This window comes from Miscanthus floridulus, chromosome 2 (genome assembly GCF_019320115.1).
Source record: "Miscanthus floridulus cultivar M001 chromosome 2, ASM1932011v1, whole genome shotgun sequence".
Lineage (NCBI taxonomy): Eukaryota > Viridiplantae > Streptophyta > Magnoliopsida > Poales > Poaceae > Miscanthus > Miscanthus floridulus.
In genome coordinates this window covers 168,984,370-169,008,310 of record NC_089581.1, presented here as the reverse complement: position 1 = coordinate 169,008,310, position 23,941 = coordinate 168,984,370, and the positions used below count along the sequence as shown (strand labels likewise).

Sequence of the window (23,941 nt, the reverse complement as noted above, 5' to 3'; positions counted from 1 at the left end):
TCAATTGTTTTCATCTAGATGTTTCAAAAGTAGATCTGGAGGAGCACATGTTGCAATGGAACTAGTGGAGGACGAATAGCGGCCTATCGCTGCCGCCGGCTGCTATAGGGCGGCGTCGTGGGTCACCATGCGGGTGTCTAAGGCCAGCAGATGGCTCTTCAGCGCGCATACGCAGGTGAGGGTGTTTGGGATTGGTCCCATTTGCTAGCCCTTCCGATTATATCAGAGTGGAGAAGAGAACTCAGTAAGTTCAAAAATCGGTTGAGCTGTTCGGCTGATGGTTTCTGTGGCTGATAAGCCGGCTGAAGCTAATTTGTGGTGAGAAAAACACTATACCATGGCTGATAAGCCAAACTGATAAGTTCAAACGAACAAAGCAACGGTAGTGAAAAATCTACTCGTAATGTGTAGATCATACTGCCAAGAAGGTTTGGTTCCACACTACTGTAGTTTTTTTTCCTCAAAAGTAATCGCTGATGGTTTCTGCGGCTCATAAACCAGCTGAAACTAATTTGTTGAGAGAAAAAAAAAACTATAACATGACTTATAAGTATAAATTCAAGCGAACAGGGCCAAGACGACAGGATCCCGAGCTCTTGTGAAATTTCGACCAAAAATGAAGAGTAAATTCTTAATAACAATTCTAACTTAAAAGTACCGTCATCATGAAAACAACCGTTTTACATGGAAGAATGTGCATTACCATGTTACTCCATGTCTACGGTCAATTATTGCAAATGTTTCAGGACATCGAATTTACAAGAAAAGCACAATGTTTCAGGACATCAGCATATCCGTGTTACTCGAGGCACCAGAATGAGCATCAACATCGCTTTTTACATTTAGGTGAGCCACAAAAAGCTCAATCCAAAAAATATATTCTATAATTTTAACAACAGACGCACCAAGGACTCCCCTTGATGGCAGAAATTCATGTAAGCCAAAAATGCATGAATACATTGTTCCAACTGTCCCACGGCTGCAGGAAGAACCAGAGAAGGTTTTTAAGACTCATATATGGGTACAGGTAGGAAAGGGAATGGAGCCACAGAAGCATAGGCAACTGGAGGGCGTGATTGCACACGAGAAGGTTTCCTGTCTTGGCGTTTCTGTCGCGCTCTTTCTTTGTCCTGCAGATCAGCCCCATACAGAACTCCGTCCAGCTCACTTTTCTCAGCCAGGTTGTGTGCCTTTTGTTCAATAGGTAGCCGATGTAACAGAAGCCCAGCCATGAAGGCAGGGAGATACAGCAGGCTACCATAGAACATTCTCCTGGCAGTCTTCGGACTTGGTTCCAGCACAAATGATAGAGCTCCAATGGTAAGGCCTAATGTTAGGAGTGAAGCTTCAAGACCGAACCACTCAGATGTGAGCCCCCCTACAAGGGTTAATTCCATAAGATCTCAAATTTACAAAAACACATTAAAAAAGGAAAGTAGAAATTCAATATGGTTAGTACTTACAATTGTATGCAAATAACCCCAAAGGTAGCATGTACAGACAATTTCTTAGTGACACCCATGCAGTTCTTTTACCAGTAGGGTCAGCAAAAGAAAACATTCGATACCTGCACCAAACAACCAGTCACATGGCCACAATTTTCATATAGACTCTTTACAGATAGATCAGCTAGTAACGAACTGGGACAAGTTAATTACCCTCCAGCAAGATAATCATTTCGACATAAGTACGCGAGAGCCATAAAATGAGGTATTTGCCAATAGTACAATGCAGCAGGGAGTATCATCGCATTTAGTGACAGTTCAGTTGAAGCTGCTGCCCACCTGTACAGAGCAAGACACAGTAAAGGATCACATCTTACAAAACATGTATACAGCTCTATTGACATATTCAGCATATCAAATAGGATCACAACAAAATACTCTACAGCAAGAATCGACCAATATTAAACACACTTAAAGGTTTCCAGAAACTTTTTATATGATCTAACGGAAACTGCAGGGCATCATGGATGGGTGGATATTGCTGAAGCATAGTTGCAAAGAGTGGTCAAGATCACAATTTTGTACAGATATTTTAGTAATTCAAATTCTAGACGTCAAACTTACTTTATGCAGTCATGATATGCCCTTGACTAACAATAGACAACTTGATTCTTAGGAGAGCATATCAAACGCATCTCATACTTTCACCTGTACCCCTGTGCAGCTCAGCCCATAGTCCCATGGTCCAAGCACCCCAGAGAAACTAGTGACTGTGCTTCGTGCATTTACAAAGTTGAATCAAATTCACAATTTGACTGCAACCTTTCCTTCTATATAGAGTTATAGACCAACTACTGTCAATTATGTATGTTCTTTTGCAGAAAATATATACAGTGCCATTACACAAACAACTACTCAAATTCCTAAGAATACAAGAAATGGTCAGTAACTTACCCCAGAAGTGGTGGAATGGCACCAACGACTGCCCCAACCCATGTATTAACAGGGTGTATTTGCTTCAACGGCGTATACACAAATGCATACAGAACAAGATTAGAAGCTGCAAGCCCAGCTGCCAAGCCATTAGCCTGCACAAACCTTGCCAATTTTTTGCATGTTTAGTTCCAGTGTCAGCTTTCTATCTACTTCACAGCTTAGTAAATTTCAAAAGAAAGTAGAATATACATCTATAGAATGCAAAGAGAAAGTAAGAACCTTCCAGGCCAGCAAAGCTGTTCCTGCAACTCCAACACTTGCAGCCCACATGGCAGCATGTGCAGGACTAATGCGACCAGATGGCAGGGGACGTCGCATTGTCCTTTTCATTTGAGCATCATTTTTTATCTCGAACACCTGAAAGTAGGTGTTAATGATCAAATGAGTTGTCTTGGGGCAGCTAAAGTAAGTACAGCAAGTTCAACCAGGGTTATCCATAATTCCATATAGGCAATAGCTCCAATTTCAGATATTGCGTAATGTGTGGGAAGTAGGATACATTAAGAAAACTAGTATTTGGTGCAGGATCACTGAAGAACCAAAGATTTGCATGCATGTTAGTACAATGTATATTGATTTAGCATGTCAAAAAGTAATAAATGCATACCTGGTTGAGGGTATTTGCAGATGCTGCAACCATCATTGTACCAGCACATGTGGAACAAAGTCCGGCAATGTCCACGATGTTGCCACTACCAAGCACATAGCCAGCCCCCGAAGTTGCCACAACAAGAGCACTAAATACGAATGGATCAATGATTAGAAATTACATCTTCAGTCATCAGTTACAAGGGCCCCAAAATGAACAGGCAAGGTTGAATCCTGAATCACAAGATTGTCTGAACCTATTCCATGTGAGATGCCACGCTGCTATACAATATCTAGAGACATTAGGCGAATCAACAATTCTTGCATGCGTGAAAAGATTGTAAAACTGAAAAATTTGACACCCTCATAGCAATCTGGGATTGAAAATCCCAACTCACTGAAAAGTGACAATGCCCCAAGGACTTAAATGTAGGTAAGACATTGAGTGTCAATTCCTAAAGTGCTGCTGGAACAAATAATCAATCACCATGTTTCTTAGCAACAGAAGGCTAGTTGCATAAGGTCTGGACAAAAGATGAACTGTCCAAGAAAAAAGTTAGACTTGCATTCTGAATACAACCTATGGATGTCAAAACAGAAAAGTGCCAGAGATTTGAAGCAAATAATCCTTTGTTATCTTAAAAATCTTTTTTCCCTGGGGAGACAAACATCCTGCTCGCCAGTCCACTACCAGTACCAAATATCTCAGTTATACCAAAATGGCACTTAACTTTCTTACCAATGTATGGATGTTAGCTTTATACCATTATAATGGTGCTTTACATAGCTATTTTTATATGTAGATGACAAGCAGACAGGAACTCCCTCTGTACCAAAAAGTGTCATTCTAGTTTTGTCATAAGTGAAACTATCTTAAGTTTGACCAAGTTTATGGATAAGATTATCAACATTTATGACACCAATATGAAAATATATTGCATCATTATTTATCTAATGATACTTATTTGGTAACATAAATATTGGTAATTTTTTTTATAAACTTGTTCAAAATCAAGATTATTACTTTGGACAAAGCTAGAATGACACCTTTTTTGGGAGGGGGCGGGGGTATTTCTTTATAGAGAAAAGACCATTTTACAGACTATGGATATTATTCTGGTTCCATGTAGAATTTAAACATGAAAGATCAATGAAAGATCAAACGTTTGCAGAGAAAGCATCAACAACAACAACAACAACAAGCCTTTAAGTCCCAAACAAGTTGGGTAGGCTAGAGTTGAAACCCAACAGAAGCAATCAAGGTTCAGGCAATGTGAATAGCTGTCTTCCAAGCACTCCTATCTACGGCTAAGTCTTTGGGTATATTCCATCCTTTCAAGTTCTCCCTTTTATTGCCTCTACCCAAGTCAACTTCGGTCTTTATCTGCCTCTCTTCACGTTACTATCTTGACTCTAGGATTCCACTACGCACCGGTGCATCTAGAGGTCTCCGTTGCACATGTCCAAAACACATCTCAACCGGTGTTGGACAAGCTTTTCTTCAATTGGCGCTACCCCTAATCTCTCACGTATATCATCGTTCCGAACTCGATCCCCTTCTTGTATGACCGCCAATCCACCGCAACATACGCATTCCGCGACACTTAGCTGTTGAATATGTGTCTTTTTCGTAGGCCAACATTCTGCACATACAACATAGCAGGTCTAATCGCCGTCTATACACTTGCCTTTAGCTTCTGTGGTACCCTTTTGGTCACCATAGGACACCAGACGCTTGCCGCCACTTCATCCACCCTGCTTTGATTCTATGGCTTAACATCTTCATCAATATCCCCGTCCCTCTGTAGCATTGATCCTAAATATCGAAAGGTATTCCTTCCTAGCCACTACTTGACTTCCAAACTAACATCTTCCTCCTCCCGAGTAGTAGTGCCGAAGTCACATCTCATATACTCAGTTTTAGTCTACTAAGTCTAAAAACCTTTTGGACTCCAAAGTCTCCCGCCATAACTCCCGTTCTGATTCACTCCTGTCCGGCTTTCAATCAAACTAGCACTACATCGTCCGCGAAAAGCATACACCAAGGGATGTCCCCTTGTATGTCCCCTTGTGACCTCATCCATCACTAAAGCAAACAAATAAGGGCTCAAAGCTGACCCTTGATGTAGTCCTATCCTAATTGGGAAGTCATCCGTTGTCTCCATCACTTGTTCGAACTCTAGTCAACAACATTGCTGTACATGTCCTTAATGAAGGCCGACGTACTTCGTTGGGACTTTCTGTTTGTCCAAGCCCACCACATAACACTTCCTTGGTATTTTATCATAAGCCTTCTCCAAGTCAATAAAAACCATGTGTAGGTCCTTCTTCTTCTCCCCTTACCGCTCCATAACTGTTTTATTAAGAAAATGGCTTCCATGGTGAACCTTCCGGGCATGAAACCAAATTGGTTCATAGAGAACCCGCATTATTGCTCTCAAGCGATGCTTGATAACTCTCTTCCATGCTTCATAGTACGGCTCATCAACTTAATTCCCCGGTAATTTGTACAACTTTGAAATCCCCTTTATTCTTGTAGATCGGTACCAATATACTTCTCCTCCACTCATCAGGCATATTGTTCGATCGAAAACTATGGTTGAACAGCTTGGTTAACCATCCTACAGCTATGTCCCCAGGCATCTCCACACCTCGATTGGGATACCATCCGGTCCCATCGCCTACCCTACTTTCATCCCTTTTCAACGCCTCTCTGACCCTCAGATTATTGGATTCTCCGCACAAAGCGTCTATTGGTGTCATCAAAAGAGTCATCCAACTGAAAAGGTTGTGTCCATATTCTCACCATTGAACAATTTGTCAAAATACTCTTGCCATCGATGTCGGATCTCATCCTCCTTTACCAAAAGATGCTCCCCCTTTCATCCTTAATGCACTTAACTTGGTTGAAGTCCCGTTAACTTGGTTGCAGAGAAAGCATCACAGGGGGTTAAGTTAGCACAGACAGCAGCAGCCACAGCAGAATTCTCACTTAGCAACAAGTCCATGTAAAACTGAGCATATGGATTCTAACGTATATATACATAAATACACCTCAAACAGGTTTTTGCTCCCACAGCAGAATTCTCACTTAGCAACAAGTCATGTAAAAATGAGCATATGGATTCTACACGTTATATATACATTAAATACACCTCAACAGGTTTTTGCTCAATTTTCATAAACATGTGTCAAAGATCAATGTCTTCGAAAAATGTGCATACAAAATCCTAGTTCTAATTTTCTCAGAATTCAACACAAGTACCAAAGAACATGCCCATACTCGATATTGATTCAGTTGTTAAAAAAGAAAGAAAACTGAAGATTCCATTATCAAACTTTTGTCTCAAAAATCTATACAGCTTCATACGACTCTAGTCTAGGACTAAATATACAACAATAGTAAACCGAGTGAAGCAGCACTATCCTAGTGATATCTGCAGTCGCATGAAATGATGCCGTGTTATTCAATTTATATTCGAAAGTTATTCCGAGAAACATTACAACAGATCCATGGGTAAGATGGGCTGAGGGGAGAGAAAATCACGCACCTGAGGCGGGCTTTCGAGAGCTCCCAGTAGCACTTCCCATAGTGCCGCAGCGAGTCGGAGATGGATCCGGTATGCTGCGAAACGGATACAGCCGCCGCCGCCGCTTCTTCCACGATGGTGTTCGCCGCGGCAGTGGACGGGGCGGAAGAGGAGGAGGAGGTACGCGCCGAAGCAATAGGAGCGAGCGACGTGACCGGGTGGTGGATGGGGTCAAGGAGGAGGCGCGAGCGGAGAGCCCTCGCGGTGGAGGTGGCGGTGGCGCCGCCCCTCCACATGGCGGCTGCAGGTGCGGGGTGCGGGCTGCGGCGATGACGAGGCCCGGTGGTCGACGGTGGGAATGGGAATACGGCGTGTGAGGCAGGTCGGGGTGGTGAGCTGGGCTGAGAAGACAAGGACCCAGGAGTGAAATGGGCATATGAGATGGGCCGGGCCCAAGTGTGTCTTGACATAGTCGGTCTCAACTCTCAAGTGGGTTTCGGCGGGGCGCTACGGTGCAGTGCAGCCGGCTCGATCTTGGAGGACGTGGCTGGGAACCTGTTAATTAATTAAAGAACTAGAAGGACTCTCCCCGTGTTTTTTTTGCGACAAGACTCTCCCAGTGTTGTTGGTGAATTTGGATGTCATTAACTACTGAAAATCAAGGAGTATACATATGTATGGCGTTTAGAACTTCTAACTACAAGTCTACAAGCAAGTACATGTTCACGTCTTCTCATCTGTGGTTCTTAAATAGTTTAATGTAATTTCCAGGTACTTGCTCTTCTAAGAACTTTCAAACGTGCCTCAAATTTAACTAAAAAATATGCAATAGCAAGTGAAATGTATCATAAGCTCTCCTCTAAACTAAAAAATAGAGATAAGGACACATGCTTTATAGATGTTTTTATCTGTTCTTATCTCGATCATCGTGCTAACATCGTGCACGCACGCTTGAGGATAGAGCTTCGTTCGAGAAAGCCATAATGATTAATCTTGGTGATGCGAGCAAAACCAAATTTTTGGTGTCGGCTTGGCTTAGAGGACATGCTCCTAAGAATTTTGCCTTGGCCTCATACAAGATCTCCAAGAAGGAATACCGCATAGTCCGTGACACCTTGCTTAACAATACTTGGATTCAAGACTTCAATCTAAACGCATTTTCAATAGGGCAACAATTGATGTCATGTTCAGTTATTGGATTGTTTGCAAAACATACAGCTCTCTCCAGGTGTTCTTGATTTGATCATTGGACACTCACCACTCATGGGGAGTACACTCCCGCCTCCGCGTACATGGCACAATTTGAAGGATTTGCTCAGTCAGACTTGTCTAGATTTATGCGGCAAAACCGGACACCACTAAAATTGTAATGTTCGTTTGGTTGGTCCTCCAAAACAGAATTTAGACCTCAAATCGCCTCATAAAGCATGCTTGACCAAATCAAAGAACATGCCCTCTATGTCATGTCATGACTGAAACTGTGATTCACTTGTTTGTTCATTGTCGATATTCCATTCTGATTTGGGATCTCATCTTTGGATGGCTTTTTCCCAACACCTGTGGTCCCACGGCCAATAGTAGCACTACTCCACACAGTAAAGGATTGGTCGACGAAGGTAGTTAGTCAATAAGTATTGTAGTCACGTGGGAAATAAGAAACAGCACCTACCAATTCCCTCACTCCATAGGCGGAGCTACGTGGGGGCCATAGTAGGCATGGCCCCCTGGCTCCGTAAATTTTTTAAAGTCCATATACTATTTAGATGGTATAGAAATACAAATACAAGGTCATTAATAATAGACAGAGTCATGGCAGCTAGCAGGCAAGCAACCAGTCCATCCGTAGACATAGCAAACAACGCAATCCACATTCAGTCTCTATTTCTACTTCCTGCTTTTCTTTGTCAAAGTGGCAGTGTCTCCGTGGCCCACAACAATTAGTTACATCTCTCCACCGCAGACGGCTCCACACTTGGTATGCCGCAACATAGATCTTGTCAGCCTACAAAGGTCTCGGACTGCCGTAATGTGTCTTCTTGTTCAGCACGTGCTTGCAAAATGCCCCCCGATTGGGCTGCACGCTCCGCCACTACCTCACTCTTAGGGAAAAAATCAACAAGGGGACAGTCGCAAGAAAAAAAAACGAGGGAACTCGTATCTGTTGCAAAGCAGGAATGAAGCAACTTGCTGAGATTTTGCCGGTTCTCCTACTAGTGCAATGTGCAGCTACCGTTGAGTTCTAATGTTCTTTTATTCTTCTTTGGTCTAGGCCTTATTATTTTCCCTATTTTTTTAACAAAAATGACAGATCCTAGTTAAAAAATATTGTGTTGACATTCGGGATACATAAAATGTGAACGCTGCATTGGGACCGTCAACCGGTCATAGACATTCAGAAACATAGATCATGAAACGTGGTAGAAATGTGAAAACCAAGATCTCAGGCAAAATCAGTAATGCTTCAGTCAGGGACGGACACTCCTTGACAGACCTGTGCACTACCGCTACCGGTCCAACAGGCCTTCCTGCTCTCTACGTCTCCTCACCTCTCTCAAAAATATCTCCCTACTTTACTCACCCATCGCTTGCTTCATCGCACCGTGCGGCCATCTGCATCGCCGCCGCGGCCATCTCCTCGCGTGTGACCCCGTCCTACGCTGCGTCGCGCCACTCTTCCTTGCTGTTGTGGCCATCTCCCCGCGCGCACAGCCATCATGCGCCGCACCACCCACTCTGCCAGGCGAAGGTCGTCGCCGACCGGGACATCGTCTCCCGCGGTTGACCGAAGACACCACGACAAGAAAAAATGCATGTTGCAAGAGTATTTTCAAATATTTAAGATGTTTCAGAGATATGCTGCAAGTGTTGCATATGGATATTGCCAAAGTAGATCGGGATGTACACATGTTGCAATGGCTATATACGTATGTTGCAAGCGTTTGTTCGAAATGTTTCATCTGTTTTTCAGACATATATTGTAAGGGTTTTATCTAGATGTTGCATATGTTTCACACAGATGTTGCAAGAGTTTGTTCGAAATGTTTCATCCATTTCAAACTCATGTTGCAAATGTTTTATCTAGATATTGCATATGTTTCACACAGATGTTGCACGTGTTTGTTCCAAATGTTTCATTTATTTTAGACGTATATTGCAGCAAGTTTTTTTTGGTGTTGCAAGTGTTTTCATATCTCAAGCGTTGAATGGGACGGCCAGAGTCACACGACGCACATCCACAGGCGGAGGTGCGAGTGCGATACGGAGCAGACGCATGCGGCCCCCATGTGCGTGATACGGAGCGGGGTGCAGCGCGGAAAGCGGAGCAGAAGTGTGCAGTCCTTATGTGCGAGCAGATGATGCAGGGGCGAGGCATCCGAGCGATGTGGGCGCGAGAAAAGGAGATGCACGCGACATGGGGTATAGGCGCGGGCGTCTGTCCGCACGCTAGCATCTCCAAGGTAAATTGAAGCTGCGGTATAAGTGATGCGTTGTATTTGGGCTTCTTATTCTTACCTTTAGGTAGATTTGTACTACTTCTTTTATATATATGATAATATATGTGTGCGCTCTTATAAAAAAAATGTGCTTGTTCTTTCCGTATTTTCCCATCATAATTGCAAAAGCCAATTGAAACGAACCATGCCCCTTGATCAAACAAAAAGATGAAGCTGGTGCAAATCTCCCATCCAATATAATGATTATAGGGTAACATTGTACCACCAATCACAAACAAATCGATGGTGATGTGTACAAAGAGACCGTTGTTTACCCCATAAACTGGTTTGTTCTTCATACAGGTGACAGCCCGACAGGTCCAACGAGTGATCATCAGGACAAATAAACTACACATTTTTGGATACTTAACAAAACCGAGACCTGATTGCTCACAAGTCACAAGTGTTCTGCTGCGACAAAACAAAGGCACAGGCAGCACTGCAGCAGCTCCTCTTCAGGCCTTGATACAACACTGGAAGTAGCTCAGGAACTTCTTCCCTCCCTGAATCAACAAATTTCTGATTAGGAACAAACCACATACATGGATCAAGGTTATGCTTATATGCAATAAAATGTCTGGTGCATAGTGAAGTAGACAACATGCGCACACAGTTGAGGTTAGCGTGCAATTGTTTGAGGTTCAGTTAAATCATACAATTCCATATCTGATGTACCGTAAATGCACTCGTGAGTGTGGCGGAAATTGGATTGTGATTCTCCATCATCACAAACAACAATGTAAGAAAAACATTATGAAGATGCCAATAAACTGCTGCAAAATGTTCTAGGTTGTTGGCAATTAAGTTTGGTTTGCTGCTTCTTCAATTATTTTACTATTTATCACAGCTACAACCTGAGAGTTTCTTATCCCCTCAACTGGCTAAACCCATCACTAGTTTCCTTAAGATTCCCCTATGGACAATGGCACATCAATACATCTGCGCAGCTTTCTAAAAGCATGTAGATATGGACAATATGATTAAGAAAATAAGATCGTCCTTGCCGATCAGTTATGACAGAGAATATAATGCATGAAGTAGGAATAGGTGGTTCTTGGCTTCATGCGTCCATTTACTGGACAACCGATCTGCGGTTGTTGGGACCTACTCTGATCCCAATTCGGGCAGCAGAAAGGACTCATGAGTCATGATGAAACTATCATCTAACTTGTTGAACCATATTTCAGTAGAACTCCTAACAATAGTTCATTCTAAATGGGAAGGGGATTTTGCACCATTCAAATATATTATTCGTCTAAACCTTGATTCAGAAGGCGATCCAGATTTTTAACGCACACTGCTCTTGTGTCTACACCTTACTATAATTTACAGCATATGCATTGGAGGCATTATGAGGGAGCTGCAGTAAGCCCTTAGACTAGCCACAATGTACCGAGGCTTCAAATGTCAAATCATAGCCGATGCTTCAACTTTCATTTATGCCACAGTGTACCGGTGCCTCAAATAACTAAACAAACAATAGTTTATTCTCTCCCCTCATAACTCTTGTCATATCTTTATATCACTTACATGTGGGACCATATATTCCTTTTCAAAGCAAGCACCGGTGAACCTACTTTCCTCGGTGCCAAAGTTTTCGCTGCTTGAATTTACTCCTGCAGTGTGCAAGCACCGATGCTTGGATGAAAAATGGGTTTCAGGCATCGGTATTTCACCACACTGTGGGTAGTCTTAGGGTTCCATTATCTTCTTATTCTGTCCTCAGATTATGGAACAAAAAGTCATCCCTGTAGGAGAACATTTGTTTAAGACATTAACCATTAGTATTACCAGTTCCAAGCACTACCACATGGTCAGTTCCACCGTCCATGAAAAATTACCCGTGCTTTGGACTTTGGAGTATGAGCTTGACCCTGAAATCTGACGCGGCTGCTATTGACTAAGGCCCCATTTCTAAACTAAACCAGCATTACCATTATGCCATTTCAGGAATCTGTTTCAGAAGGACAGCAGTAGGAAATCGGGCTTCTACAGACTGCAGCGATGCTGCCTACTGAAGTGGTGAGGTGATTTTACTATGTGTGGTAATGCTACGTTCCAAAAAACTGTTTCGTCAGTTGCAGTTTTTTACTCCACTGTCAGCTTTGTTAATCTGGCTCGTCCGGACTAGTTAAGTTTGTACTTTTGTAGTACTCCAGTCACTCACAATTAGCAAGTTCAATCCTCGACACTAATTATAACCCCGCGCTTTTAAAATTCAATTAATATCAGACGAATCGAGATGTAATATGTCGAATTTGCGCCCCCCAAAAAAAGAAAGAAAAGAAGCCTTAAGTTCGTCTTGTGAATTGTGATTCTGTAACGGAACGGGACAGGAAACGGAAGTTTACCATTGGGGAGTGGTCGCGGGCGTGGAGCGGGCGGCGGCGGTGGTCATCGGCGGGACGGGGGCGGCCGAGCTTGGGCTGGGCGTTGTTGGGCTGCGGCTGGTCGCGCCGCGGCTTCTGGGCCTGGGCGTGGGCGAGGAGGTCGTCATCGCCGCCGAGGCTGGCGCGGGAGAGCTCCTTCTTGTTCTGCTTACGCATCTCCCGGATCTTGGAGAAGTCCATGGAGTAGTCCGGCAGCGCGCCGTTCTTCATGTCCCAGTCCCCGAACGCCGGCACCGTCATCCAGGCGTTGTTGCCGCCCGCCGCGTCGTGGCCCCGCTGCTGCACGCACGCACCAACACGCACGGTGTGAGAAGGACGAGCCGAACACATGCACGGACACGGATCGCTCGCATCAAGGAATTCGAGGCCGAGCAAGCTCCTCGAGAAGAGGAAACCAGGGAGGAAGCAAGAAAGGATTCAGGGAGGCAGAGATCGGTAGCTCTTACCTCCTTAAGGTTCTCCATGGATGATGGATGGATGGATGGATGGATGATCCCTCCTCTGTCTCTCTGTGTCTCTCGTTCGCGTTCTTGTCTTGCTGGGTCCGCGCGTGTCGGATGAAGCTGTGGAGCAAATTCGGCAGTCACGCAGCAACAGTGTTGGACTTGTCTTCTTCGAGAGACACGGGCAGCAGCTATGGCACGGTGTGGAGACGAGAGCAGAGAGGAGGGAGAGGACGACCTCCACAGTATATAGGGATTGGGATAGGGCTAGGTTGACACAGCAAAGAAAATGCTAATCCAGCTGGTTTCGAGCTAACAGTGGGTGCCCACTGTAGCCTTAGCCGCTAATCTTCCTGCAAAGCTCTCTCTCTCTCAAACCTGACTGCCCGTTGCACACCACAGAACACCACGCGTCTGCAGAGGCGGCCACAGCTGGTGACTGCTGTGCTGTGGTGGAGGCTGGAGCTAGCACTGCATTGATGAATGCCTGCCGATCTAGGCCCACCGACCCGTGACTCACCCGGTCCGGTCCGTCCTGGCCAATTGGCCAATGGCCATGGCTTACACGGCTTTTGCCTCCTCTCTGCTGCGACTGCGAGCTGCCTTTCAGGGAGCACAGGATGGTGATTGGTGGGCAAGAAAAATCTGCTGCGACTCCGTGTGGCCAGCTCGGCCGTGCCCCGAAAAGGAGAGGCACAATTCGGTGGATCGCCCGCCGGCCCCGCCCGGCCTAACTGTCCTTGCCATTGCCAATCGGAGGCGACAGGCAGGGCAGTGCGAGTTCCTTCATTTTCCCTTGCATTTCTTTCAGGTGATCGATCCATCTTCCCGTGAAGTATGTCGACGCTGACGCAGGGGTTTCAGAGGTTCAGACAGCTGCCAAAGTTCTCGTGTTGTTGGTGCCAACTGCCAGCGTTCCCATCATACTACAGTCATGAATTCATTCGTGATTAGCGTTAGCGGCTGGACGCCTTGGCAAAGGTTTTCGTCGTATTAATTTCCCGGATACGCACACGGAATATGTGTATTCTGGAGTAGGCAGGCAGACGTGCAAGAGTGGTGGACACCTGTGACTGTGATTGAAGCATATCTATCGGCTTCATACTTTTCAGCCGACGAATAGTATTTTTTTTTCTACTGAATGTACCATGCTCGTTGGATGTACCATGTTCGCTTAGCTTATAAGTCGTATTTTTTTAGTCAATAAATAATATTTTTCTCTCACAACAAATCAACCAACAGTACTTTCAGCCATGGCTTATCAGCCAAGCGATCAGGGCAAGAGTTTCGGTTGCAATGGCACCAGACTTTTGTACCTTCCTTTTTCTTTCATACAGTGTCACAATAATTTGTGTGTAGCTGCGCTGTTGTTGGTTGAGAACACAATATGCTGCACTACTAACAAAACTATATGTTCTACCTGATGCAACCATAGACATCACAGGTACAGTTCTGATGAGTACCGATATATATACACACACAAAAAAAAATATTCGAACCAGAGTTGCAGTTGTCCAATGAATTGAGGCCTTGTTTAGATTGAGGTTAGGAATCAGTATTTGATACTGTAGCACTTTCGTTTGTATTTGACAATTATTGTCCAATCATGGCCTAACTAGGCTCAAAAGATTCGTCTCGTAATTTACAATCAAACTGTGTAATTAGTTATTTTTTTATCTACATTTAATACTCCATGCATATGTCCAAAGATTTGATGTGATGGAGAGAGAAGTAAAAAAACTTGCAATCTAAACAAGGCCTGAAGTTGCGTCTAGTTCGGTAGTTAGGAAAAGTTAGCTAGGGTTGGTTACTCCAAGCAACATTCTTTTGTGCAGCAAACCGCTGGTACCACTCCAATCCAATGATAAGCTGCTGCTGATTATGATGATGCTGATTGCCTTCTCTTCCAAAAGCTGCAGCACATCACCACTTAGGAAACAGTAGGCAGGCTGTGTTTGGGCCTCAACTAGCCCAGTTGTGAGTTGTGACCTGATCTTTGAAACATCATTTGGGCTAGTCAATGGTTTGCAAGGCTATAGGTGTGAAATGCACACGGGTAACAGTGACATGTAGGGCGCCTTTGTTACTGATTGTCGAGTACCATAAAAAGAGGTCCCCTAAGCAAGAACCGAAAAAAATCGTTTAGACCTTGTAAATATCGAAGCCAAGAAGACAACCACCGGCAAACCCCCACCTTATCCGAGGCCTGGCTGGACCACCCGGCCCACCTTGAACAATATCCGGGCTCACCCAAAGCGGGCTCGGCCCAGTACAAAACCACGATGCCTCGGACGAGGTACCGATTCTCCAACTCGCCCGAGGCCCCGCGCCACAAGGCCTCGGACGAGGTACCGATTCTCCGACTCGCCCGAGGCGCCGCGCCGCAAGGCCTCGGACGAGGTACCGATTCTCCGACTCGCCCGAGGCCCCGCGCCGCAAGGCCTCGGACGAGGTACCGATTCTCCGACTTGCCCGGCCTCGGACGAGCACCCAGTTACCGACTCGCTCGAGGCCGGCTCGGCATTAACCCCGTCACCGCCGCCTTGATCGACTTCTCTGATGGGACGTCACATTCAACTAACGCGTCCAACCACTCCCGCGACGTCAGCCGAACGACGGCACGATACAAGCGGAGTGGCCGACGAGACGGGAGTCACATCGACGCCATGCCGTCCAGGACAGGACGGGGTCGGGGTTACCGGCCGCTGTGCTCGGCACTGTGCCCACGGCTGACACCCGTGCTGCACTGTGCTGCCTAACCCATGCTCCAAGGACAGCGCGGCGTGGAAAGTCAAGTCTGGGTCCCTGTAGCCTCGGGATCGATGTACAAGACCAACTGCTCCCTCCGAGCCTCGGCTATCCGCTTCCGGGCTCCTATAGCCTCGGGACTCGCGCCCGCCGAGCCCCCCACAATGGTTCAGCCTCTGCACCGACTAGGCCTCGGCTCTCTACGTTGTCAGCACTCTGGGACCGACATGTCATCCGCAGTACGCGCCATACCCTACGTCAAGTTGCAGGAGCTCCCCACGTCGTGCACAGGGACAAGCTCCTGTAGCCTCGGAATCAGCGCACCCGCTCCGTCGCATCTACCCAGCCTCGGCTCTCCGCGTAGGTCAAACATACAGTGACCAGCACGCCTCCAACAGAAGAAGGCGCGCATGCCACCACAGGAGCTCCCACGTTGCATAGGATCAGGCGTGACCGGCGCGTCGCTCCAGTGCACCAAGGACAAGACCGCTCCACCGACCATGCCGCCACAGTGACAAGCTGCAGGGCTCGGACATACCGCCTCTGCTCACAAAACGCCACGTAGCAAATACATGTACCACCCCTGTGCCTCCCTTCGACTATAAAAGGGAGTGACCAGGGCCGCTTCTAAAGGGGGGAAGGGACTCACACGTGCAAGCAACGCACAACGCTCTGTAACGCACATGCTTCCTCACTGCAAGAGATCAACATCTCAAGCAACCCACGCCACTCTACGCGGAGACCTAGGACTAGCTCCCTCTCTCTCTCAGCTTGTAAGCCCCTACTACAAGCACCTCGGTGCAAGGAATACAAGATTGCCCTCTCAGACTGGACGTAGGGCACTTATTGCCTAAACTAGTATAAACATTATATCTCTTTACATTACCATCCGAGATTAGGGGCATGTAGTACACTTTCACTAGTCGGTTGAGGACCCACCGGACCAAAACACCGACAGTTGGCGCGCCAGGTAGGGGATATACTATGTGTCAGCTTAGTCATCCCAACAAGTTCCAGATAGCAGACCCCGTGCGACCACTGTGTCTCTACACGGTGATCTGGTTTCGGGAGCCTAGAGTTCATGTCTCTAGGATATGAGTACGATGTGGTACTCCTCCCACCCAGAGCCCCATCGATCGACTGACGACATCACGCACCAGCAGCCCTAGGCGCAGGCGGCGCCTGGGCCAGCCGCTCTCATCAGCGCTCAGCTAGGCACGACGCGGGCAGGACCACCTCGACACTGCGCGAGCTTAGGACGACGCCCCATGCTCCGCCAGTATCCCATACTTGGATGTTGGTATAGAGTCCCTAGCTAGGGACCTATCTAGCTTAAGCCTGGGCAAGGGAAAGACGCCGGTGGCGCATAGCAATGCCCCGTCATCAAGCTCTGCCCTGCCACCTCCTAAGGAGTCGACTCCGGCGGAGCAGAGCCCGGCGATGACACGATCCCCATACCCCTTCGGGTTGGGCAATGCCACCATCGCCTACGCTTCCGCTCACGTAGAGCCCCTAGGACGCCGCCAACATTTTGCCCTTGATCTCATCGCCACAACCTCGACCCACACCCACGCTGACTCCTCGAAGGAGGACGAGGTGTGGGCCAAAGTGGACTTCTCTGGGCTTCACGACCCTAAAGCCATGCACTGCTTCATGGCCACGAGCGACTACTGCTTCAGCTACTCTGACTCCGATGACAAAGACACTTATGATCCCACTCATGAGTGCTTCAACATCGAGCTCAGGGTGCTGAGCATGAGTGATGAGGACGAAGGGGCGGGCAATCGCTCCCCGCCCCATGAAGAACTTTGATGCCTAGACCTGGAGCAGCTCTGTGAGCTTTAGGCCAAGGTCAAACAAGACCAACTCCTTCTGCAGTAGCTCCGAGGCACTCTCGAGCAAGAGCAGTGGGGTCACGGTGATGGCGGAGGGCTCACGGCGTCAACCACCACATCAACAACGACGAAGGGGGCGAGCGACCCCCTATCTAAAATCACGCTAGCCAGAACGTCACGACAGCAGCGATGCTACTCTGGACAATGCCAGAGCCCTCTACCTCAGAGGGGCGAGGGGTCCATGGTGAGCTCTGAGACCTCCTCGAGACTGCCGTGGTACAGCAGGCCGAAAGTTCCGCCTCTCGACGGCGTGGGGCGCCTCGGAACTACCCACGGCATAGCCTTGGTGGGATAGAGAGGCCTCGGTTCGTCCCGAGCCTGCTCGAGCACTGAAAGCCAACAAGGCCCCCTCAGTGCACGACCGCCTCAGCGACCAACGCGAGGCGCAAGGCGATCACGATGTGGTCAGCAGGCGATGGCGCCACGACAATGATGGGCCTGCTTGAGCCTACCACCCGCACCAAGGTGGTCGCTACGACAGTGGGGAGGACCGTAGTCCTTCTCCTAGGCCACCTGGCCCTCGAGTCTTCAGCAAGGCCATCCGCTGCGCCCACTTCCTAGCCCCGTTTCGGCAACTAGCCAACCTCTCAAAGTACAGCGGCGCGACCAACCCCGAGCTGTGGCTGGCCAATTACCGCCTAGCTTGTCAGCTAGGCGGCATGGATGATGACCTTCTCATCATCCGCAACCTCCCCTTGTTCCTATCAGACTTGGCGTGAGCCTGGCTCGAACACCTCCCTCCCTTGCAGATCAACAACTGGTGCAACTTGGTAAAGGTCTTCGTCGGGAATTTCCAGGGCACATACGTACGCCCCGGGAACTCCTGGGACCTCAAGAGTTGTTGCTAGAGGCCAGACGAGTCTCTCTGAGACTTCATCCGATGCTTCTCCAAGCAATACACCGAGTTACCCAGCGTTGACAACTCGGAAATTGTCTAGGCATTCCTCTCCGACACCTCCTGCCAAGACCTGGTCCGAGAGTTAGGATGGAACGTACCGACCACGGTGGCCGTGCTCCTCGACATCGCCACCAACTTTGCCTCAGGCAAAGAGGCTATCGGGGCCATCTTCCCCGACAACGATGCTTGGAACATAGAACAGCTATGTCGCTTCTACCCTTAAATTTCCAAGCATTGTATACATTGTTTCTCAAAATACAATAAAGAAGCATTCTTTAGTTGTTCTAATTTTTCGAGAAACCCCCCGAGCCCATCGATGGGGGATCAGCGTTACGATAACGCTATAAGGGAGACTTGGCTCTACCTCTGTAGAGGTGCCCACTATGGGGCTCAAACAAGACTCAGCTCTACCTCTACAGAACCGAGCCTCCCTCGAGGGCTAAAAGGGGGACCCCCCCTAAGTCCCAGACACCTTTTTAGTCGTTTTTTGAAAAAAAATTCTACACCAAACTCTCTCACGTACTCTAACAAATCGATTGTAAAAAACCTAAGGACCGAAAGTCTGTCTCAGGGCCAAAAGGTTGGCCAAGCCGCGAGATGGCCTACGCCTCTGGGCTACGACAACTCCCTCACCACCTTTTGCCCGAAGGGCAGCTTAGGCTCCGAGGAATTTTTTTGCAAGAGATGTGTTCAAAGACGAGACAGAGGGCAGAGGCTCAGAAAATACAGTAAAAATGATTAAAAAGCATAATCACACAAGTACCTTAAAAGGCCTCGATGGCCACAAGCGTCATGGTACAATGATGTAAGTCCCAATCTATTTGCATGGCCCCTTTGGCCCAGGTCAAAACTCAGGGTCGCCAGCATCGGCGGTCGGCGTAGGAGGAACCACCTCCTCTTTGAACAACCTGGCCAGTGCCATGCCAGGGGCCTCAGCCGCCTCCACCAGCTTCATAACCTCCTCCTCGACCTTCTCGTCATCCTCAGCCACGACGTAATCGTCGCTGACGGCCTCGAGGTCGATGCTGGCGTAGTGCGAGGAGACAACAGCCAGGGCGCGCTTGACGCCTATATGTAGCGCCCCCAAAGCCGCTCGTGGACTCGGCCCCTCAACACGATCAAGCGGCTCCTGAAGCTCACGATGTAGCCATCGTGTGGCCTCGGCTCCGGCTCATCCCCCGGAGCAATCCACTTCGGTCTATTGGGGTCGGTGACCGGGCCGAGGAGACCTTCGTCGATGAGCGACTGCAGCGTCACCGCGGACACGTTAGACAGACCCCAAGGATCTGCCTGGAGGACAACAGCGCCACTGGCCATGGGTGCGGTGGAGAATGTGGCTACGAACGGTAAGGCGTGCTCTCGCTATCCTCTCTCTCTCCTTTCCTCCCCCTTCTCCCTTCTTCTCCCTAGCGCTCTCTTCCTCTGTTCTTAGCAACCGCTCGAGGGCAGAAAGGGCGAACGTAGGTAGAAAAGGTAAGGAGGGGCGGGGCGTGGCTCGTCACATATTTATGAGGGAGGAAAGAGGGCAAGACGAGCGGGCGACGAAACTGGAAAGTTTCCCTTAGATCTAGCTGCAGTTAATCCGGACCCAACTAAACCGCCCATGCGTCCACCTTTTCCTTATTAACCGCGCTGCACACAGTAACTGTCCCATCCGTAGACGTCGCATTCGCATGGACCACCATAGCGACGGTAGGCATCGTTCTGTCTCCCCGAGGAACCACCTCAAAAAGCACACCTGCCAGTCGTCAGCCGATGGGAAGGGAATATCCCCCATCCCGATTCCTTTCAGACTAAGGAACTGGGCACCGAGCCCGTTACGGTCTAGGGGTTCGAAAGGCTAGGGCCTCCGAGGGTCTTGACAGCCGCCCCAGGACAAACAGAGTCAGGGATGACTATAGGGCGAGCCCGTACATGGCTGAGGCCCTAAGCAAGCAATTGCTTGGGATGCCCTAAGTCATGTCCGAGACCGGCAGGAGAGGTCTCTGAATGGGATCCCACCGTAGGGAGGCACCGAGCCCCAGGGGCCAATCGAAATGCCCTGGGACCCACTAGAGAAGCCCTCTGGTACTTTTGGAGTGCAGTCTCTGGACCACTAGCCTGACCCCTATCGAATGAGGCATGGGCCTTCACTCGGACTTACCCGGTAACAGCTCATCGGAGGTGTCACTGCTCAGCCCACCAAGGGTAGCCTGGCATACTCCACCCCTCATTCCGAACGAAAAGGATGCGCGGGGGCCACACAAAAAAGACAGAGAAACTCCTGATCGCCCTCTTGCTCCAAGCAGAGGCTCGGGGTCTCTTCCTGCAACCAAGCCAAGGCCTAGCGACCCGAACTCGCACTCGGGGGCTCGGCAAACGCGACAAAACCCCTCCTTCTGAACGAAAAGGATGCGCGAGGGCCACACAAAAACAATAGGGAAAACTGCTGATCGCCCTCTTGCTCCGAGCAGAGGCTTGGGGGCTCTTCCTGCAACCAAGACGAGGCCTAGCGACCCGAACTCGCACTCGGGGGCCCGGCAAACACGACAAAACCCCTCCTCCCGAACGAAAAGGATGCGCGAGGGCTGCACAAAAAAGATAGGGAAACTCCTGATCACCCTCTTGCTCCGAGCAGAGGCTCGGGGGCTCTTCCTGCAACCAAGCCAAGGACTAACAACCCAAACTCACACTCGGGGGGCTCGGCAAACGCGATAAAACCCCTCACTCAACATGAAAAAAGCTCCTGGAGGAATAAATCCACTCCTCCAGAGCCTCGGGGGCTACACCCGGTGGGTGCGCTCGCGCGCACCCACCGAAGCCTCGAGTACGAAACACCATCCTGCCAGGAGCTACCATGAGCCAAGTCTCGTCAAACCTCAGGGAGAGCGCTCACACTCTCCCTGAGGCTCGAGGGCTACTATCGGGTACCATAAAAAGGGCCCCCCTAAGCAAGAACCAAAAAACCGCTTAGACCTTGTAAATATCGAAGCCAAGAAGACAACCATCGGCAAAACCCCACCTTATCCAAGGCCTGGCTGGACCACCCGGCCCACCTTGAACAATATCTGGGCTCACCCGAAGCGGGCTCGGCCCAGTACAAAACCACGATGCCTTGGACGAGGTACCGATTCTCCGACTCACCCGAGGCCCCACGCCGCAAGGCCTCAAACGAGGTACCAATTCTCCAACTCGCCCGAGGCCCCACGCCGTAAGGCCTTAGACGAGGTACCAATTCTCCGACCCATCTGAGGCCCCGCGCCACAAGGCCTCGGACGAGGTACCGATTCTCTGACTCACCCAAGGCCCCACGTCATGAGGCCTCAGACGAGCACCCAGTTACCGACTCGCTCGAGGCCAGCTCGGCATTAACCCCATCACCACCGCCTTGACCGACTTCTCTGACGGGACATCACATCTAAAAGGATCAAGATGCCCAAGAGGGGGGGTGAATTGGGCTAATTCTAAATTCTCTTGCAATAATCAAATCCTACGGATAGCCCAATTAACCCTTTGTATCTAGAAAAGTGTTTAAATCAAACTAATGCACAACAACCTCGCAACCTATGTTCCAAACTTACTCTAGCAAGCAATTCTATGGATGTAAAACAAGTATTGAATTGCTCAACGTAAATACTCAAAGTAAGTGCTCAAAGTAAATAGAGAGAGAAAGGAACGCGGCGATGTTTTGCCGAGGTATCGGAGAGTCGCCACTCCCCACTAGTCCTCGTTGGAGCACCCGCGCAAGGGTGTAGCTCCCCCTTGATCCGCACAAGGATCAAGTGCTTTCTATGGGTTGATTCTTCGACACTCCGTCACGGCGAATCACCCAAAACCGCTCACAACTTGAGTTGGGTCACCAACAAGCTCCGCCAGGTGAACACCAAACTCCCAATCACCACCAAGCCATCTAGGTGATGGTGATCACTAAGAGTAACAAGCATGAACTCTCACTTGACCACGCGAAGCCTAATGAGAAGATGGATGCACACTTTGCTACTCTTGATTTGCTAGTGAGGCTACTCTCTTGGATTCTCAAATCACAAACACCTCACTAGGACCTTGCTCTTCTTGGCACTCACAAACATGTTTCTCAGCTGTTGGAATGAGCAAAAGTTACTTCACTCACGAGTGGAGCTTCTATTTATAAGGCGGCCTAAAAAACGAACCGTTATGAGCTTCTGCGGGATGATCGGACGCTCTGATCGTTTTGACCAGACGCTCCGGTCAGTTCAACCTACGAACAGTTTTCAAGTGATGACTGAACGCTGTCAGGGTCCGGTCAGTACCGACTGGACATGTCCGGTCGCTCTTGGATGCTTACTATAAACGACCGGATGCTGGATACTCATGGTCCGGTCACCACTGACCGGACGCGTCCGGTCACTTTTTCCCAAGTCTGGACCCTTACTAGAGTCGACCGAACGCTAGCCCTCAGCGTCTGGTCACATGATCTTCCAGCGTCCGGTCACACCAGACTTGTTCTTCGTGGTCAAATGAACTGACCGGACCCTGTGGCCAGCGTCCGGTCGCACCGGAGCCAACATCCGATCAGTGTTTGACCCTCCATTCACTTCCAACTTTCAAACATATATGAATGAAGTTTGCTCCAAAGGATCTTAGGCATTCATAGGAGCTACCTAGAGCTAGTTTTAACAAGTGTGCACCACACCAAACTCACTAGACTCAACTAGGTCAAGCTACCCATTCATACCCCCCTTAATAGTATGGCCAAAGGAAAAACAAAGTCCTAAACTACTCTAAGTGTCTCTCCAACTCCAATCGACACTTAGAACTAGTTATCCTTAACCTTGTCGTCCATCCTTTAAAAACCGAAATGATTTCCATCGTAGGGGCATGACAACCTCGATTGCCCAATCGATCTCCATTACCATGACCTAACTTAATTGCCTCTGCAAAACACACATTAGTCATAGTAATCTTGTATTGACATTAATCACCGAAATCCAACTAGGGGCCTAGATGCTTTCAATCTCCCCCTTTTTGGTGATTGATGACAATACCACCTTGAGTATGTTATGGAGTGAGGTTTTTAGACGAGCTTGATTCATATAAGCTTTTGTCAATAAAAACACAAGAGTTAGGCAAGCTTGTATGACCCAAGCCATCACAATGTACTCAAAGGATATGAATAAATCATGAGTACAAGTAACAAAGCTCATTTGCTTCAAAGTGTAAACGCAGAAGCAAAAACAAATGAGCATTACACAGGTGATATGACATATAGATAATGCAAAGTAGAAATCACACATGTCAAATATCACAATCACGGAGATAGCACTATCACATATATATAATAGTATGCATGAAAGTAAACTCACGAATGCATAAGTAATAGTGTATCACACAAATAAAACTCTAAATGTATATAATAGGCTAATACTAGATAACTAGCTCCCCCTGAAACTCGCTCCCCCTAGGTCTACATACTCAAACCCTCTCCCCCTTTGGCGTCAAACACCAAAACCTAAGGATCGGACGGCGGGGCAGCAGCGGACGAGTCGGGCACTAAAG

General features: G+C 48.2%; 2 protein-coding genes across 3 annotated transcripts; both read right to left on the bottom strand.

Annotated features, from left to right (window-relative positions):
* Positions 1-755: 755 nt before the first annotated feature.
* On the bottom strand, positions 756-6,900 carry LOC136540590 (protoheme IX farnesyltransferase, mitochondrial-like). Its single transcript, XM_066532592.1, has 7 exons — positions 6,581-6,900; positions 3,049-3,178; positions 2,661-2,798; positions 2,400-2,533; positions 1,659-1,784; positions 1,464-1,567; positions 756-1,378 (listed from the first exon to the last, which is right to left on the bottom strand). The coding sequence occupies exons 1-7, from the start codon at positions 6,853-6,855 to the stop codon at positions 1,005-1,007; spliced, it is 1,281 nt and encodes a 426-aa protein (XP_066388689.1). The 5' UTR covers positions 6,856-6,900; the 3' UTR covers positions 756-1,004.
* A 3,324-nt stretch (positions 6,901-10,224) lies between these two features.
* LOC136540589 (uncharacterized) lies at positions 10,225-13,276 on the bottom strand. Of its 2 annotated transcripts, none has more exons than XM_066532591.1 (3): positions 12,890-13,276; positions 12,405-12,719; positions 10,225-10,556 (listed from the first exon to the last, which is right to left on the bottom strand). In XM_066532591.1, exons 1-3 carry the CDS (start codon positions 12,905-12,907, stop codon positions 10,509-10,511), a joined length of 381 nt encoding a protein of 126 aa, XP_066388688.1. In that variant the 5' UTR covers positions 12,908-13,276; the 3' UTR covers positions 10,225-10,508. The 2 variants fall into 2 exon arrangements, with proteins under 2 accessions (XP_066388688.1, XP_066388687.1); XM_066532590.1 differs by having other exon boundaries at positions 12,405-12,722; positions 12,890-13,273.
* Between the last annotated feature and the right edge of the window lie 10,665 nt (positions 13,277-23,941).